This window comes from Thermobia domestica, chromosome 17 (assembly GCF_964235325.1).
Source record: "Thermobia domestica chromosome 17, izTheDome1.hap1.1, whole genome shotgun sequence".
Classification (NCBI taxonomy): domain Eukaryota; kingdom Metazoa; phylum Arthropoda; class Insecta; order Zygentoma; family Lepismatidae; genus Thermobia; species Thermobia domestica.
Window position 1 is genome coordinate 4591169 of NC_137470.1, and position 18351 is coordinate 4609519.

Here is an 18351-nt window from a genome sequence, read left to right on the forward strand (position 1 = left end):
CGATACTTCCAGCCAATTCTATGGTTTAATCTGAAGTTGTTTTTTTTTTCTTTATCCATGATCTTGTCCTATCATATTCTGAAATTCCTGCTTCTACTCTCTTCCAACCTTAACATTTTATCGTCAGTTTCAGAACAAAATTGCTAAATATTATTCGTAATGTTCACACAAACAATTGAAGTAAAACAACAAGAAATTTTTGAAAATATATTTCCCAGGAGAATTCCTAAGCTGTATGGAAAAATAGTGTTGGAAAGTTGAAACCTTATATGTTTGCTTTACAAAATTAAGTTTCCGAACATTTTGGCAATATGGTCTTTGTCTTTTTTAAATGTCTGTAAAGATAATTCTTTTAAATGGCTTATATTGAATGCCAATTTAAAATTATATGCTGTTTAAAACATTTTCTGTATACCTAGGTACCAAGTGATAAGTGGTGGTATTCGCCTCTGTTTCTCCCATGTATACGCCTATGATTACAATCATCCAAAAACAATGATTCCGCTATCTTACATATAACATAACATGCAACGAATTTTGAATGGAAACTGTAATTTCTTTTAATATACTACACAAGAGCGAGACTTTTGAGACTAGGCTTTTTTCTCGTCTCGAAATACAAGTGTTTGTCTCGGTCCCGTTTCGATTTATAAAAGTCCATCTCGATTTTGATCTTGCTTCCATCCCTAACCATCACTGATGTTTTAAACTTTTAAACTAACTTTGGAAAGGAAGTACATTTGCTATACAAATGGTACCAGTTTTTGCAGTTATTCTACGAATTAGGAGGCTACTTTTTAGATAGATATTATAAAATAGGCATGGAATTGCATAGTGAGTGCGTTTCGTCCTTAATAGTTGAATGATTACTATTACTCCTGTGGTACGAGTCAGTAATACCAGAGATGCATAGTGTTATTTGGACAGTAGTGTGCAGTTTTCACGTATTTGATAGAAATGTCACACAGATTGCACCAGTATCGAACTATGCCCCTCAAATAGTAATACTCTGAGAAAGTGTTGTAACATTCTTTTAAAAATATTGCATCAATTAAGTTTTTCGGAATGTTTTTCTGTTTTCAGTTCACAACTCCAATTAGTAGTTTCCATCTTAACTTGTACACTGACACCATCTATACGACAATTCTATAAATTGATTGAAGCCTGTACCTAACTGTACAAATAGCCGTTGTTTATCTGTTTATCTGTAATTATTGTTAAGAAGTTACAACTTTAGAAATATCGAAGTGTGGAACATGGTTTGAAGTTACTAACTGATGTTAATCTTTTGTTGTTGCAGTTCTGAACGTGGCAGCGGGGAAGGCACCGATGCAGATTAGCACGGATCAGGGAGGAATTCCCCAAAAAGCCATCGATGGAAGCACCAGCACGTTCTTCAATGTGGAAACGTGTACTTTGACGAGGTTGGAACGAATCCCCTGGTGGTATGTCAACCTCCTCGAGCCCTATATGGTTCAGTTAGTACGGCTGGACTTTGGAAAAGCCTGCTGTGGTAAGTACATTTTCTGGTAATATCATCAAGCTCCATTTTAAATTAACACTTCCAAAAAGTGTCAGAAGTAGAGTCTGCAATCAAATACCTGAATGTGTATAAACCTATTTTGAGTTGTAAATATTGGAAACGTAGAATTTAACAAGCGGAATGGGTCCTAAAGGCAAACTCATAGAGAACAAACTATAGAGTTATGACTTAGCCGATCCTTTTATTCTTAAGACCAAAGATGAACTTGAGTTTTTGCTGTCAAGGGAAGTGGAAGATAGCCGGTAGGGAGCATAAATAATTCTTTCGTTTATCGAGGATTCAAATGGGAAACGCTTCACTCCATGACTGGTTACTCACTGTCAATGAGATGTTTTCTATGTTCTACAGTTATTGAAACCACGCATTAACAACTTGAAAAGTAAGGTGCAGAAGACAGTTTCGAAGTATGAGGCAACATTGCACTTCACTAGCAGCTGCTTCCAGAAAACTACAACAATTAGATCCATAATGTTAAGGATGAACATGCTTAAACAACTACTACTTATTTATTTTTTTCATTATTCAGAATATAGGGTATGGTAAAATTCACGAGCGTCAATCCCACCGTGGACGTGTCTACTCTAATATTTGTAAAACGATTTTCATTCACCCAATACTTCAAGTATCTAAAACAGGTTCAACTTGTAGCAGTTTGCTACGTTCACAACACAATGATAGGCAAAGTTGATATGAAAAAATAGCACAAAGTTTGTTCCAAATTGTGAAAAAAGGAAGTCAGTTTCTGGGCCTATGAAGGTTAAGGTGGAGTAAACTGTAAAGTAACAAACTCTTTTTGTTTAGATAGCGAGCAGCAAAGAGAGTTTAGTTTAGCTAAGAAAACATAATTTTCAACTAATTTTTTTAACTATACATTGTTGAGCATCATTTACATTAGTTAAAGGCTTCTAGACCTAAAATCCCGTTTTCAAAATTTTGAGTATTCACTTCACACTACCTTTTATTATTATTGTTTTTGAGATACACTTGGTATTATTTAACTAAAATTGTAAAACAAGATTGAATTCTGATGTTTGAATAAACAAACTGTAAACTGTATGGGTGTTTTTTAGAACCACACTTTCTTTAAAAAAACTACAGTAGTGAAGGTAAAATAAAACAAAAAGAAAATAAGTTCTTGTTTGCTTTTAAAGTCAAAAATGCCTTAAAAATTTTACGGGGGAGGACCCCGGACCCCCCGCTTTGCTTGATATTCCGTGCACCCCAGTCTCCCCTTTAGGCTGTTCCCCCCAAATCTTATGAGCTGCTGACGCTAATAGTAAAATTACAATTTAAATCAACTTTTGTTGGCAGTGAAATTGTCAAAATAGCGTGTGTGGATGTCAACAAGTCCATTGTTACCACTGTTTTAGAGTTGTCGTCAGGAGTCACAAGGGACATTGAGCTGCCTTTTGTCGTAATTAAATAATAAACTAACTGTAGAACAAAGTAAACCAATACTAACTATATATAAAACTACATGAGCTGACATAAATTATTGAGTACTTCCTGTAGGGCTACAATGATTAAATTTGGCTTGATTGTAGCTTTCCGGAACTAACCGACAGGAAAATTGCCAAAAGTGAATATTTTCAACTTTTAAGGGATCTAAAGTGGGATGAATGAATACCAGTGTTCTTTAAATAGGCGTTTTCTTCGGATACAAAATCTTATCTTTTAGATAGTTGAAATACGAAAAGAAACTTGAAATTTGGTAGATTTGTGGGTTTAAGACATGGGAGGCCGTAGGCCGAGTAAGAGCGGGGGTCAGGGCGCGAAGCCCCTAACTGGGTCAAATTCAGGGAATGTTAAGAGCAAATGCAGGAAATTCACTGTAGGTGCAAAGATTGATACATAAGAGATGCGAGGTAGTAGGCCGAGCAAACGCAGGAGTCTTGAGGCGGAGCCCCCAGCTAGTCTTATTATAGAGCTAATATCTTATAACAGTTTTGCCAACTACACAGTTAGATTCATCAGGCTGTATCGGATGAAACTGAAGTTGAAATTAATCAGAGGGAAAATGCTGAATTCACAATATCTTATTAAAACCTTTAATGAAAGTTTCCTCAAAAATCTCCGATTTCCATAATACATTGTGTGTGGTATATTTTGAGCTACGCAATGATTCGAAACTTAAAAGAAATTCTATTGATTCTAGCTGGCATCACTCAAAGTCAAGAGACCAAATTCATAGGTGAAGGAGTGATATTGACCGCAACCTCATTACTATGTTTCAGGTTAACTTTCGTAGGAAAAAGAATTCTGATTTTCACTAATACAAAGTTTATTTATTTATTTATTTATTTTTTTATTTTTTTTTTTTGAAAGCTAAAGAACTACTTTTTGATTGGTATTAAAGACATTAAAATTAGTGAACGGTAAAGTGATGAAAATCTCCAATTTATTAAGCGGAAACTAGGGTGCAAGTAACCCTCACTCTATTCTACAATGCTCAACACAACTATTATAGTATATGTTATTTAAATAAGAAAACATGGAGTTGGTCGTAGGGATGGTGACAAATAGCGGTCTCGTCTCGAGTCGAAAATCGTCGCCTCGGTCTACTTCTTGAGAGCTAAGTCTCGTCCTATCGTCTAAGTCTTTGTATGTTAGGAATCACTCATAAAGATAGGAAAAGAAAATAATTATATAGATCAGAAAGAAGACAAGAATGATTGCTATTTCTTGTTCACCTCAACCATAGGTTGGTGGACAAAATGAAAATTAAAAAAAAAAAAACTCTTCTCACCCGTAGGAGAGCTGTTTTATATTTTGATAAGGTTTCTTCTTCGTAACCGCATCTAGATATTCTATCCTTGGTCTTCCTCTTTCTGGTTTTCCTTCTACCTTTTTCTCTATCAACATGGTGATCCACTTGGAGTGCCAAATATGATGGCCAAGCATGTTGTTTCATCTTTTTCCTATTATCTTCGTGATCTGTCATCCTTCATTAGCTTTCTTTAGCACGTCTTCATTCCCTTTTCCTTTCGGTCCATGAGCATTCTGCGCCAACACCACATTTCAAATGCTTCCAGCTTGGATATTTCAGCTTTTATCAACGTCCACGTCTCTGATCCGTAAAGCTCCACGCTTCATACCGGGGTCTTAATAAATCGTTCTCGAACGTCCAACGACACATTTCTTGATGTTAGTTGTCCTCTTTTCCTATTACATGCTTGTTTAGCCTGTGCTATTCTGGAACTTACGTCTTTTTCACTTCTTCCGTCCGAGGATATTAGACTTCCTAAATAGGGGAACGTCTTAACTATGACTTAGAATGACTGCTATGATCGTGAAAATAAAAGCATTAAAGTGGCAGTAGGCAGGACATATTACAAGGGAAAATGATGCTCGATAGGAAAAGGCATTACTTGATAGGGTACTAGGAGACAAAAGTAATCTCGTAATCGTCCTCATACGATGCGATGTCACGAAATCAAGACGCACTGCGGAGTAACGTTGAGAACAATTCTTCAAGTAGATGACTGTGGAGAGAAGTTGGAAAACCTTCATCCCGTATTGGACTGACAACATTGAGTTTTAATTATTTCTCAAACTTAGTGATGAAATGTTAGACAATTGTTAGTTTACAGTGGAAGTAATTGAGCGATATATATTTAGTGGATGTATTATTATTATTATTATTATTATTATTATTATTTACAGACACGACTAACTTTACATTGTGATTTCTACCAAACGCCTTTCCGTTTGCATAATCCATACTGGATTCGATTAGTATTAGGAATTAGATTCTTGGCATTTTCGGCATCTATGGTTATGGTAGCCCGTCGTGTATGAGGGATGATATCTCTCAGAAACAGAGTACCCGGGGAACAAGAAACAAATGGGGAAGGAAAGAAGGCCTGGGGCTATTATGTAAGGTACCTTCTCGGCATTTACGTCGTGTGAATGACGAAAACCTCACTCAGAATGGCTGCCTGAAAAAGCTTTTACGCATTTTCGACCGAATGTCCAATCAGGAATTGAACTGGGAACTGCTCGCACGAAAGGCGAAAGCGTTAGTAACTATACTACGCGGGGCCACAAAAAAACGGAAGAAGAAAAAAGGAGAAAGAAACTGGAGATGTAAATGTTTGGAGTTGAATGTGTTGTTCTAGCACAGCAGCTATACGGACGGCTTCTGATATCCAATCCGAACCACATGAGCTGCCACCGGTAATCGATCCTGGTTCTTCAGTGCCGAAACTATATAGACACAAGGAAACTCGATGATTGTTGTTGTCATTGTTGATGATGATGAAGACGATTTATATAACTTAAAAGAAGACGTGGGTTTTGCAACTTACAGCAAACTGCACGCAAATCATTCCACTGACTCTGAAGTTTTTGAGGGAATAAATTGTATAACCGGAGAAGAATTGGTAGCCATGTACGAGTGAGTACTAGCAGAAGCCTTGAAAGCTGGAAAGAATTGATAATATGTGAACATCCAAAAAGAGTGACGCATTGTATGGGAATCAGTGATGGTTGCATGAATGTGGTTAACATAGGAAATGGTTTGTGGTGCAGGAAGCTTTCTTGTGACTTATCGTGGTAGTGATCTGTCCGCTGCCCCAGATCGGTTGGGAAGAGCAGAGAAAGGCACAAACAGTTGAACAGTGATCGACCTTTCCCATGGAGCAAAGGATTGCCATCAATGCCAATGCACAGAAGAGAGTGAAAATGAAGAAGTGTGAAAGTGCTCCGAGAGATGCCAATCGCCCCTCAGTCAACAATCTCACAGAAGCGAATCAACATTTTCAGCCAATTGAACGATGAACAATGAAATGAATTCACGTTGTTTTTCATTAATACCAAATGAGACTGAGAAAGTGGAACTTGTTTCAGGATTTCCGAAAACAATAGAACAGAAACGGATAAACAAAGGAATGAACCTGTTACGTTGGAGTTACGTTCGTTGGAAATCGTGTTTTTAGACAATGCCGTCAAATATAGCTGGAAGCCGAATATCTGCTGTTTGATAAGGAAATTATGTTAACTTGTTCGAAATTTTGGAGAACTTTGTAGTTTTACTTAACAGTAAAAGATGTCGTGAGAGAGGGAAGTGGGGTAGTTGTACCAGACCCTGCACCATAGAAGGAAAATTAACTATTTTACTATTTCTAATTCATTCTTGGGATTCAAAATATTTAGAGATGAATTATCATTTTCTAAGATATTTTTCGAAAGTGTACTGTTGATGTAACGATAATGGGACATCACTGTCATTGATAGATCTATAACAAAGTCAAAGTTGGTGTACAATAATTTATTCATATATGAATGAATGAATGCGTACGCGCCTTTGGCATGGGAGACCCGGATTCGATTCCCGATGAGAGCTCGTGTGGTTCGGATTCCACGTAAAGCTGTACGTTCACGTTCCATATAGCCTTGCATCTGAAAGGGACGTTAAACTCAAAATCAAATCAAGTCAAAATGAATGAATGAATGATATATGGTTTAATTGAGGAATCAGGAGCAAGGCTATTTGCCTCCGTCTCGTTATTCATGCTGGAGGAGAATTCCTATTTACATCATTGAACCTAGAGATCCTATAATTTTCAGGTTTCCTTTTTTCATTTGAGATAAGCCGAAACGGCCACGAATTTCGCGAAGGTAAGACTCCAAACTGCCTTGACTACGGCACGCACTGTTGAGTCCGGTCCCGCCATCCTTCCCGTACTCTCTTACAGAGGCTGGATGGACCCCTTTGCCACTCTAGAATGACGATAGAAACGGGGATAAAATCCTGTCCTTACTAGAAATCAAACTCAGTTTGTAAATAGACGTCTTACTGTATGTTAGGATTAGGGATTAGATTTCTGGGCTTTCGGCATCTATGACCATGTTAGCCCGTCACGTATGAGGGATTACGTCCCTCGCGATCACACTATCCGATGAAAGGGAAGGAAGAAAGGATTGGGGAAGGAAAGAAGGACCTGAGAGATATATGTTAGATATCATCCCGACATTTGGCTGGTTTGAATAAGGAAAAGCCCACTCAGGATGGCTGGATTTTACAGTTTTTGAACGGAGTGACCCTTACTGTAGGTATAGAAATCTTTACGTATGACTATCAAACTGCCGTCTCCAGTAAAGATACTGAATTATATACTTCCGAATTGTATAACGGTATGCACAGCACTCCCTCGTGCTTGCTCTTCGTTTGGTCTCGGCTTCGATTCGGAGTAGAAGTACTTGACTCGAATACAAACCCGGAAAGTAACTTTGATCCGAGCTACAGATCCCATTTCGTTTTATTTTTTTTTTTTTTTTTTTTTTGTGTGTGTGTTTTTCTCCTTATGCAACACAGATTTCATGAAGAACTGCATACCTATAAAAGATGACAACCTAAAACGGCCTCTATTCGGAGGCTCCAAAAGTAGATTCGTGACAATTCCACTGGCAGAAATTAGTTGAGAATGTTGGTTAGTAAACAAAGCCGTTTGTCCACAGTTATGCCTACGAGACGAAAGTGGGACGCGAGTCGGGACGAGAAATTCATTTTTAAATTCGAAGATAGACCAGAAATATGACAATTCTCAACTCGTTCCCGAAGCGAAACAAAAGACGAGACTAGAAATTTCTCGAGTTTCGTGGGCAGGGTTGGCAACTCTGGAGAATAAAATTACCGACATCCCCTCAAAATTCCCTATGATATAGGCCTAAGTGTAAAGTATCTGTGTTGAGACCCATGGGAAGGAAATGTACTATCATGGACAAGAGTGCATTAGTACCTGTATTCTGCATATCCTTAGTACATTCACTAATAAGCTTAATAGACGCCTTGTGCTAAAAATGAGAAACTGAAGTCGGTATTGACCATTTTATTGTATTTACCAGTAACTGCAATTCTTAAAAATTACCGAAACAAGTGAACAAAAGTATATTAATCCTTACGTGACAATTTTAGATTTACAAAATGAAATTTATCCTTTAAACTTATACTTCAATTAGAGGGAATTGTTTTAAGAAGTCCTATGGAAGGAAGTTGGAAGTTTAAGTTGTTATATACAGCAGGTAGGGACGTCAAATTAACAATCCAACAAACATTGTACTAACCAAATGCCTAAGAGTTATTTGCTAACAATCGATGGAAATTTTAAATTTATCGCCATATTTATGCCGGACAATTATGACAAATTATATACTTCTGTCTCTATTGTTGAAAACAATGTTTCACAATAAAGTCTAATTGTTATCAAATTTCTTACGTTAAATAAATAAAAAAAATCTACTATAGATTAAAAGAAATATCGCTTAATATATACTACAACGGAAATTTGTATTTGTAAAGGTACTGTTCAAGAATTTCGATGTTCCATGTTTTATTCTGGATTACAGATTTCAAAATACCGGTCATAAAGGGGCTGGTAAGAAATTTGTACCTTTCTCCGGTCGTAATCAAAATAACAGCAATATTTCCTGATAGGTCGGTGAAATACCGGCCACTTGGCAACCCTATTCGTAGGTAACAATAGTGCACCCAAGTCTTAGATCCAATACAGTTCTAGTGTTACGTGTTTCATAGTGTAAGAACTATAAATTGGTAAAATGATTCAACGAACATAATGAAGGAAATTTATCAATGTTTAAAGATATGCAAGTCATTACGAACAAACATATTAAAATTAGATAAACTTTATCTTTATAGGATAAATTGCCGAATGTATAGAATCCTCAAGAAAGATGCATTTAATTATGGTATCAAAAGTATCAGGTACGAATGTATTAAGGCCTGGAATGCTCTACCCATAAGTATCAGAGAACTACAAAATTTTAGCAAATTAAAAAAAAAAAAAAAAAAAAAAGCTGAAAGAGTATTTGAAAATTGAGACACTGCCATGTTAGTGTATCATTATTATTATTTTTATTATGATCTTATTAAGTATTTATATCTTAATGTAATTTTGTGTTATTTATATATGCTAAGCATTTACCCACTATCCTATAATATGCAAATAATTTCTGAAAAGGAGAATCACAAACAGCAGAAGTTCTTCCTCTCCCTGAGTCGTTTATAAAGATTGTTGAATAACTGTTTTGTACTCATGTACACTCATGTTCAAAATTATTGTCGCATGTCTATAACTGTCTTCTTGTAAGAATATAATCTAATAATGATTTTGCAGGGTACTTTTAATACTGGTACTTTGTGTATAATCGGGAAATGTACATTTGTGGTAAATTTCATAGGAAAAGAATTATAAATACGAAAATTAGAATGAGTAAAATAAAATGTATATATAAAAAAAGAAGTTTTATTTTCCTTTTATTGTTCCTATTTACTGCTCTTCTGACATGAAATTTGCCACATACATGTCTTTGCCGTTTATACACATACTAACATTATAAGAAATACCAAATCAATTCATTATCAAATTATATTCCTAGAACAACATATTTATAGACATGCGACAATAATTTTGGACATGAGTGTACATATTAATAAGTTCTAAATTCTAAAAAAAAAAAAAAAAAACAATATACTGTACTAGAATAATAAATATGGTTCAAATGCTATTATATTATATTACACCGTTCGTGAACCTCTCGTGACGCAAAAGAATTCTGATAAGTTCTGGATAAAATTAAGAAAAATAATCTATAAATTTTGTACATACATTTACAAAACGGGACCATGATTTTTTTTAGACGAGGTGAGAAAAGCTTTCCGAGAATCGAGACGAGACTACAAAGGGTTCTTCGAGAATCGAGACGAGATTCAAGAATATCTCATTTTTTGTCTCATCTCGTCTCATGGGCAATACTATTTGTTCATAGGTCGAGGTCTCTGCAATTATAAAATATCGCATCCGAATCCGTAGTATCCTGAACATTTCTGTCCTAGTCCACAATATCTGTGTCTGCCTACACAGTACGCTAAATGAAATACAATAAAATCCATACACACAACAATTACGATATTAATGGGAAAATATGTACTTCTTGTGATTCTCTTAAATACAGATTTCTGATAAAGACGTTTACAAATTTTATAATGCTATCAAATAATTTCGGAGTACACCACTTTTTAAAAGATCTCATTACTCATAAAAAAGGCATGATCATTTTCTTGAGAGCCAAAAAGTGAAATGGAAATAAAAGGGCCTTGAGGAAGAAAAAGCCTCATAAACTGATATAAAATCACATTAGCATTTCATTTATTATAGACAAGCAGAATACCCGTTCTCTACATAAAAGACTGAATTTGGATTTAAACTGCATCGGAAGTGTCACTGTTCATCTGAGCGACTCCAAGAACTATGGATTCGACACTAATATCTTTCATTTTCGATCAGTTTTAAACATTTTCATTCTTCCCCTCCCCTAAGTTGCACCGTCAAAGTGAAATAACAAACATCATCCTAGGCGCGAATCTGATCTATGTTGCAAATTTGATCGAGATCAGTCTCGTGGTTCAAGACCTATGAAGTCACATAGTCACTTTCATTTTCAACGAACTTGAAATGTTCGTTACTGAATTCTCTATGTCTCTGGATCTGCCTGTGTATCTGTCTGTCCGTCTGTCTGTTATTTGTGATTTTTTTTTTTCAATTTTGAACCCTGCATTCGATAGACCATCAAAAACTATCAGAGAAAGTGATTAAATTTTTCGCGTCACTCTTACCGTTCCCAAGATATTGGCCCAAAAAAGGCCGATTTCCAGAGATTTAAGGAGCCATATCTCGTGAATCGTAAGTCATAGAGAGATCGTACTGTTGTTGATCAATACCTAAGAGGATGGTAAATATTTTGGTATGAAATAGTAACCGGTGGCCACTATCCAACTTGCCACTGGTTTGGCCAACGGACAGTTGGCCAGTGGCCACCAATTAATAACGGTACAAAATGTTTACCATCTTCTTAGGTATTGAAATGAAATGAATTCTTTAAGTTTTATGTTCTACGGTTATGCTGGTTAGGCTAAAGGAGACGGTGATGATGAGAGATGAGTGAAAATGGTGGAATGAAGAAAGTAAAAGGAAACGGGAGAACCCCGAGAAAACCCACGAGCACGGTGTTTGTCCACCACAAAGTCCACACGCATCTTCTTTGGTATTGATTAACACTAATATCATTTCTCTATGACTTAACGTTCCTGTGATATTGGCCAAAGAAATGGACGATTTTCAGATATTTAAGGAGCCATATCTCGGGAACCGTAAGTTGTAGAGAGAAGATATTGGTTTTGATCAATATGTAAGAGGATGGAAAATATTTTGGCACCAAATAGTAACCGGAGGCCACTGTCCAAGTCGCTACTGGCCAACTGGCCAACGTTACCCAAATCTTCGGCAAAAAAGTTCGAATTTCGGGAGATTTAAGGTGCCATATCTCCGGAACTGTAAGACCTAGAGAAATGATATTTTGCGAATTTTCGCGAGAAGCAGAACAAGGTGAGGATAAAAAGATTTACTTTTCCATCTAGGAACAATGACAATTATCCTTCCCGCTCCATCTCTCCATTCTTTTTAAGTTCGTTCTGGCAACGCTCTTGGAGCATTCTCAACTGGTTATTTATATAGATAATAGAATTTTAAAAAAGTACTGTTTTTAATGAAACGTAATATTTCTATCGATTTTTTTTCTAACGAAATAGCATGTGCTATGATTGTATTTCGATGTCTTTCAGGTGTAAATAAGCCAGCAACGATCGTAGTTCGTGTGGGCAACAATCGTCCTGACCTTGGCAGCAACCCCATCTGTAACAGGTTCACAGGACTTCTTGAGGAAGGGAAACCTTTGTTCCTGCCTTGTAATCCTCCGATGCCAGGAGCCTTCGTGAGTGTCCATCTGGAATCAGGGACACCGAGCCAGTTATCCATCTGCGAAGCATTTGTGTACACAGATCAGGTAAACCTCAATTAATGACTTTAATTTGTTTGTTTTCCGCGTGTTCGTTTTGTTCTTATTAAGTCTGAAACTTAATTTCAAATTAAACTGCAACACTGGAAATCATGAAACACGATACACCAGAAGTATGCATCTTATATGTTTAAAAAGTATTCCATTAGACTTGACACACTTTCTCATCTGTTCAAATTATTTGGAAAAGCGTTGTGCCTACTACTTGTCTCCCTCCTGTAGGCAACGATTGCCCCCTTGGGGTTGGGAAGTCAAACTCCTCGCAATATATTCTTGATGTAATAAAGGGTAGACCTAATGAGGAAGATATTTCCCTCGATCGCTTTTTGATTCCCTCAAAGAAAGCAATTTGGCATGATTGTTTCATCACAAAACAATGTTTAGTGATAACAAGTGCATTGCCAAATCATACTACATTTTGTCCTTTCATGTAATGTTAGTCTGCTAGTATTCCGAAAGGAAAGATGAAATATATTCACTATTGGCTGCTAATTGAATGCTTACAGCTATCAATTGTATACATTTGTTTCCTCTGTTTAACTATTTTCATCTCGCTATGGCTGTCATTTGTAATCGTCTCCTCATACCCCTCAGTTCTTTGTTAAATGTAAATTTGGATGACGGCGTGATAGTAATTACGCATATTGAAGTTATGTATGATTTTACAAAGATCCTATAGTGCACGTATACGATACTTTGAATAGTCAAACAGGTTCTGAAAAGTTGTATGGTCATCTCAGGCAATATATAGTTAATTTAGTTATTGTTGGTAAGTTGATAGATTTAATACATTTCTTGTTTATTTCTGTTGTCAGATAATTGTGTGGGTGTTGGACGTGGGGACGTCGTAGTTTCACTTTGATTGATTGTATCTTTAGACCTCTGTGTTCTGTTGGGCCTCATTTTATCCTCCCAATTTCAACTTTTTCCAAAATGTACAAAAGCAAATCAGTTATGTTATTTTCAGTTCAGTTTCGATATTTTCTTTCTGAATTCGTTTATACTTTAAGAAATTTCAAAATAGTATCTAATAATCAGCTAATATGAATCAATTGTGTAAATATTCTTTCTGTGTTTTTGAAACGCAGCTGTAGCGCCGCTCTACACTAGAACGGGGATGCTGAAAAGGTAGCATCACATCAACTCCATTGTTCCTTGACAAAGTGCAAAGCGGTGGTGCATTCTTTACGAGCAGGATATTTTGAATTTATTTATTGCATCCAACCATGCGTCGAGCGGAAAAACAATGAGAAGGTATCAGAAATGGTGGGCGAGACAAGAACAGAAAGCAAGAGAAACAGGTTAGGATATTGGTTGGAAAGGAACTGGATCATGAGGGACGTGCTAGAGGGTATGGTGGCAGGAAAGAGAGGGAGAGAGCGAAGAAGACTACAATTAATGGACGATATCAAAAGAGAAGAATCGTTTGTGATGTCAAAGAGGTTAGCTAAAGACCGTGAAACATTGAAGCTTCTCAGTTGAGGAAAGTGACTACCAATAATGGCAGAATACCTATGATCTGTAACAATGTTTTGCAAGTCTTTCCTCTGTTCTATTAGAATAATAACGGGATGGTATTTTAAAACATAGATTTTTAACCTCTCAGGGTTATAAATAAATGGTACTGAGTGATGGACAAAAAATCCAAGCAAAAAAGCTTATATAAGTAGCATTTCACAAAAATATGTTGTAACGTAAGGTATTAAGGTATGTGACAAGATTCCGTAAGCGTTTTTCTCTTTTTTCTTTCTTTGATAACTGTTGTGTCTACAATCTGAATGAAGGATATCTAGTGTAAAATGTTAAGGAAGTGTGTCTTCCTCTCCAGTAGTGAAAATATAATAAGTTCCCTTCTGCTGTAGAGCATCCCAGGACTGGCAAAAATTCTTCCAAACACAATGGTCGTTTGAAAGAACCTCCCACAACACACAGAGTTAGTATTTGCAATGGTGACAGTTAGTTGCACCATCTGCTGTCTTTGGAATTGTGTTATCCGAATGTAGGAAGCATCATCTCTTCTATAGAAGTTCATCGCGGCATGATCCACACGATGATGAAGCAATATGGCGACCGCTATAGTCACTCACCATCTGTTACGTCTCGCTCGAGAGGGTCGTTAAGGGCTTCTGAGATGCAGAAGTAAATGCAGAACAAACAATTGAAGCACGGATACGTTTTTTAATGTTTCTTCTCTACTGATATAATACCTCAAATAATCTCTAACGTAACTGTTTCCTCCGCAAATTATGTTTGGTTTTCCGTGTTTTATTTGAAGAAGATTTGAGACCAAACAACAGGATATTTTGTGGTGAAGAATGCGCAATGATAGGCAGCTGTGTTGCATCATTCTGCAAACCAGATAAACATGCCTTTCAGTCTCCCAGTTGTTTCGATTCCACGTCTATCAGAAATACACATAAACATTTAATAATACTTTCCACATTATGGAAGGGTCCACGGTAGATCAGTGGTAGAACACCTACCTCGAATTGTGGGGTCTCTGGTTTGCTTACCGGCCAAACAAGTTTGTGGTGAACCTCATCGTGTCCGTGGCTTTTTATCCCTCAGGATACTCTAGTTTCCTCCCACTTTCTCATTCCACCAATTCTTCCAGCATCATTCACTTGCCTTAGCCTAAAGGGCATAACCATGGGAAGTTAAACTGAAAGACCATTACATTTCATTTCCAGATTATGCCTGTCTCAAGAACTGTTCAATTTGTGGTGTTCTTTTGAGCTATAAATGGGACATCTTTCATTTACTTTGAATCGTTAATACTTCTTATCTACTCTGTTCTGACTTTTATTATTATTATTATTATTATTATTATTATTATTATTATTATTATTATTATTATTATTATTATTATTATTATTATTATTATTATTATTATTATTATTATTATTATTATTATTATTATTATTTGGAAAGCTATGCAACACAGCTCTGTTGTCCAACAAAGCTTACCCACAAAATATAGAAATCTTTAGCTTCTAGGAGATGGGTAGTTCTTCATGGAATTTCGTTGAGATCCGGCCAGTTGTTACCGAGAAATGAAGTACCATATACAAGACGAGCCAAGCGTGTTCCTGGCCAATCGCGCCCACAAAATATATCATGTTTTTATTCATTTAGCCATGAGCTGTTTGACCACTACATTTGGCTGAGATTCGCCTAGGAGGTACTGAGAAAAAAGATCTCAGACACACATACACCTGGAGACAGACCATTAGCTGCCATTTGCTTACATCGGGAGCTACGAAATGAAAGAATTCTGCATTATTAGTAGTATTTAACCAGAAAGATTATCCAAACGATAGATCTGAACCAGCTGAACAAAATGATATCAGCGAGTATAAGTCCTTATGCGTACTTCCCAAAGAAATCGAGGAAAACTTATTCTTTACCTTACAAATTGATGCTGTACCAGGTGCGCATCCGGACAGTTTTGTTAGGAGAGGTCGAAACTTGCGGGAGGGTCTAATATTACAAGCTAATACGTGTATGTAGTATTGGACGGGTATTATTCTGTACCCGGTAAGAAATTGTAAAACACTTCCACCTATATTTTCAGAAAAAAAATATAGAACCTGATTGTTTTTATAAGACGAAGGGTGCAGATGAAGTATAAGAACAAATTTTCATGCTACATCAATCATTTTCCTGTTAAACAAGGGTGGTTTTATTCAGGAAATGCAATATGTTGAGTTAGGAAGTTTCGGGGAGTCTGTACCTGGTAGATTCCCCGTGCGTACGCTCCTCTGCTGTACAATAACCACGACACCTGTTAGGGTGAACGTGATCCTGAACACCTGAAGTCCACACTAATGAAGCCTTTCATTATGACAAAAGCAATAGAACAATACACATTAAGCCACATTGCCACATTAAATGAATCTTGTAGCTGTCATTAAAAAAAAACAAAAAAAAAACTTGCAATCCGATGTTTCTATTTACTCTTTACATGTTACAACTTCTTGAAGACAAGAAAGGTTTCTCCACACATGCAGCACTGTACTCTAGTGGACAAACAGTGAACTTCCTCATTAAAAACTTGTATTTTGGCGCACTTCCCCTCCCTGTCCAAAAGAATCCGTTGTTTCGGAAGCGGCGAAACTGGTTTCTCTTTTATGTCAGCGGGAGGGCGATAGCAAGACGTCGCAGAAAGTTGCGCATCGTTCAACTCCTTGCAAGATGAAAAAAAAAAGTTTTATGACCCTTTCAAGACTATGTGTACATGGTGAAATATGGTAGGGTTTCAAGATTTTTTTTTTTTTTTTTTTTTAATGACAGCTACAAGTTCTTCTAAGGTGACAATGTGGCTTTAGGGTTAGTGAGATGATAGTCCAAAATCATGGCTCCAATGTAGCCAGAATGCAAGAAAGTAGGAACGCTTTCAAAGTTTTAACTGGAATCCCAATCGGAAAACGACCATTAGGAAGACCTAGACGCAGATGGGAGGACAATATTAAGATGGATGTCGCAGAAATAGAAACACAAAGTAGAAAGTGGATCAAGTTTCTTAAGAACAGTCAGTGGAGAAGTTTTATGAATGCGGCATTGAACCTCCGGGTTCCATAGGTCACAGAGTTAGTTAGTCAAAAATCATGACTTACTCTTAAACTTTATTTCTTGGTTTTTGTCGTCGCGAATTCTGGAGACGAATTTGAAGCTTGAAATATATAAAACGACAATGATGCCTGTTGTGCTGTATGCTTGTCGAACATACTCCTTAATTTAAGGGGAGAACGCAGACTGAAAGTATTTGAGAATAAAGTCCTGAGAGGAATACTCAGACCGAACGGGAACGGGAATGGGGAAAGCGGAAACATTGTAACGAAGAACTGCATAATTTATACCGTTCACCGTACCAAACATTGTTAGGGTCATCAAATTAAGATGGCTCAGGTGGACAGGCTACGTAGCCAGATCGGAAGAAAGTAGGAACGCTTTCAAAGTTTAACTGGACGTGGAGGCTCAGTGGTGGAGCGTTCACCTCTGCTGCGTGATGTCCCCGATTCCATCCCATCTCGCGCCAAGTGGATTTTGTGGTGGACAAACACAGTGCCCGTGGGTTTTTTCGGGGTTCGCTTTTTTCCTCCCCATACACAAAACAGTTTATCGTTATGAATAACATCGAAGAAATTAATAGTAAATATTTAAGATCATAGGTCTGCCCGTAGTATTGTATGGATGTAAGAGTTGATCGCGGTGTAACGTGTAAGACGATACAAAGAGGGTGTAATAGTTCTTGAAGACAAACGTTTGAGAAAATATTTGGCGCGAGAAACAAGCTTCATTTGGACAACAACATCCAACTTTATAGATCATGCAAAGAATAAGGCCAAAACGTTTAATATAGTTCTTGTGGTGAAAGATACCTTTGAACAGACCTAAAAGAAGGTGGGAGAATCAGATGAATGGGGATTATGGCGAGTAATACCATTCCAGAGCGGCACAAGATATAATTATTAAAAGCTTCAAGTTCCTTAAAACGTACAGTTGGTTATTATGGGCTCTTGAAACTGTATACAGCTCCGGATTCTAACAAACATTCGTAACTTTGTTCACCTGGCGGTCCCTTCGTAAACCCTGCATACTATACGTCCCCATTTTTTCCGCTCATTGGTGAGACTTCTTTTTATCTGCACCTTTCTGCGATTTCAGATAAAACATTCGATTATCTAATACTTAATAATAATAATAATAATTTGATCTTATTTGAAAATAATAACAAGTCTGTGTTATACACTGAAATCTAATTTTGCACTCATTTTTGATAATTTTGTTGCGAATTTTAATTTGCATAATTATTTAGTTTTCAGTAATTATTATTAAGTATTTTCTCTGTTGGCAGGTCCTAGGACTAATAAGTTCTTTTTTTTTTTCGATTTGGGCCTGGAAATGTTTCTTCCACGTTTCTCGATTTTCATTTT

General features: G+C 36.7%; 1 protein-coding gene across 7 annotated transcripts in view; it reads left to right on the forward strand.

Annotated features, from left to right (window-relative positions):
* The window catches only part of LOC145674364 (CUB and sushi domain-containing protein 3), a 228682-nt gene that overhangs the window by 147314 nt on the left and 63017 nt on the right, over positions 1-18351 (forward strand). For all 7 annotated transcript variants that reach the window (XM_081744323.1, XM_081744322.1, XM_081744324.1 and 4 more), the window contains exons 3-4: positions 1301-1513; positions 12183-12403. In XM_081744323.1, the coding sequence (XP_081600449.1) occupies positions 1301-1513; positions 12183-12403 (434 nt within the window). The remainder of the gene's footprint in view (positions 1-1300; positions 1514-12182; positions 12404-18351) is intronic.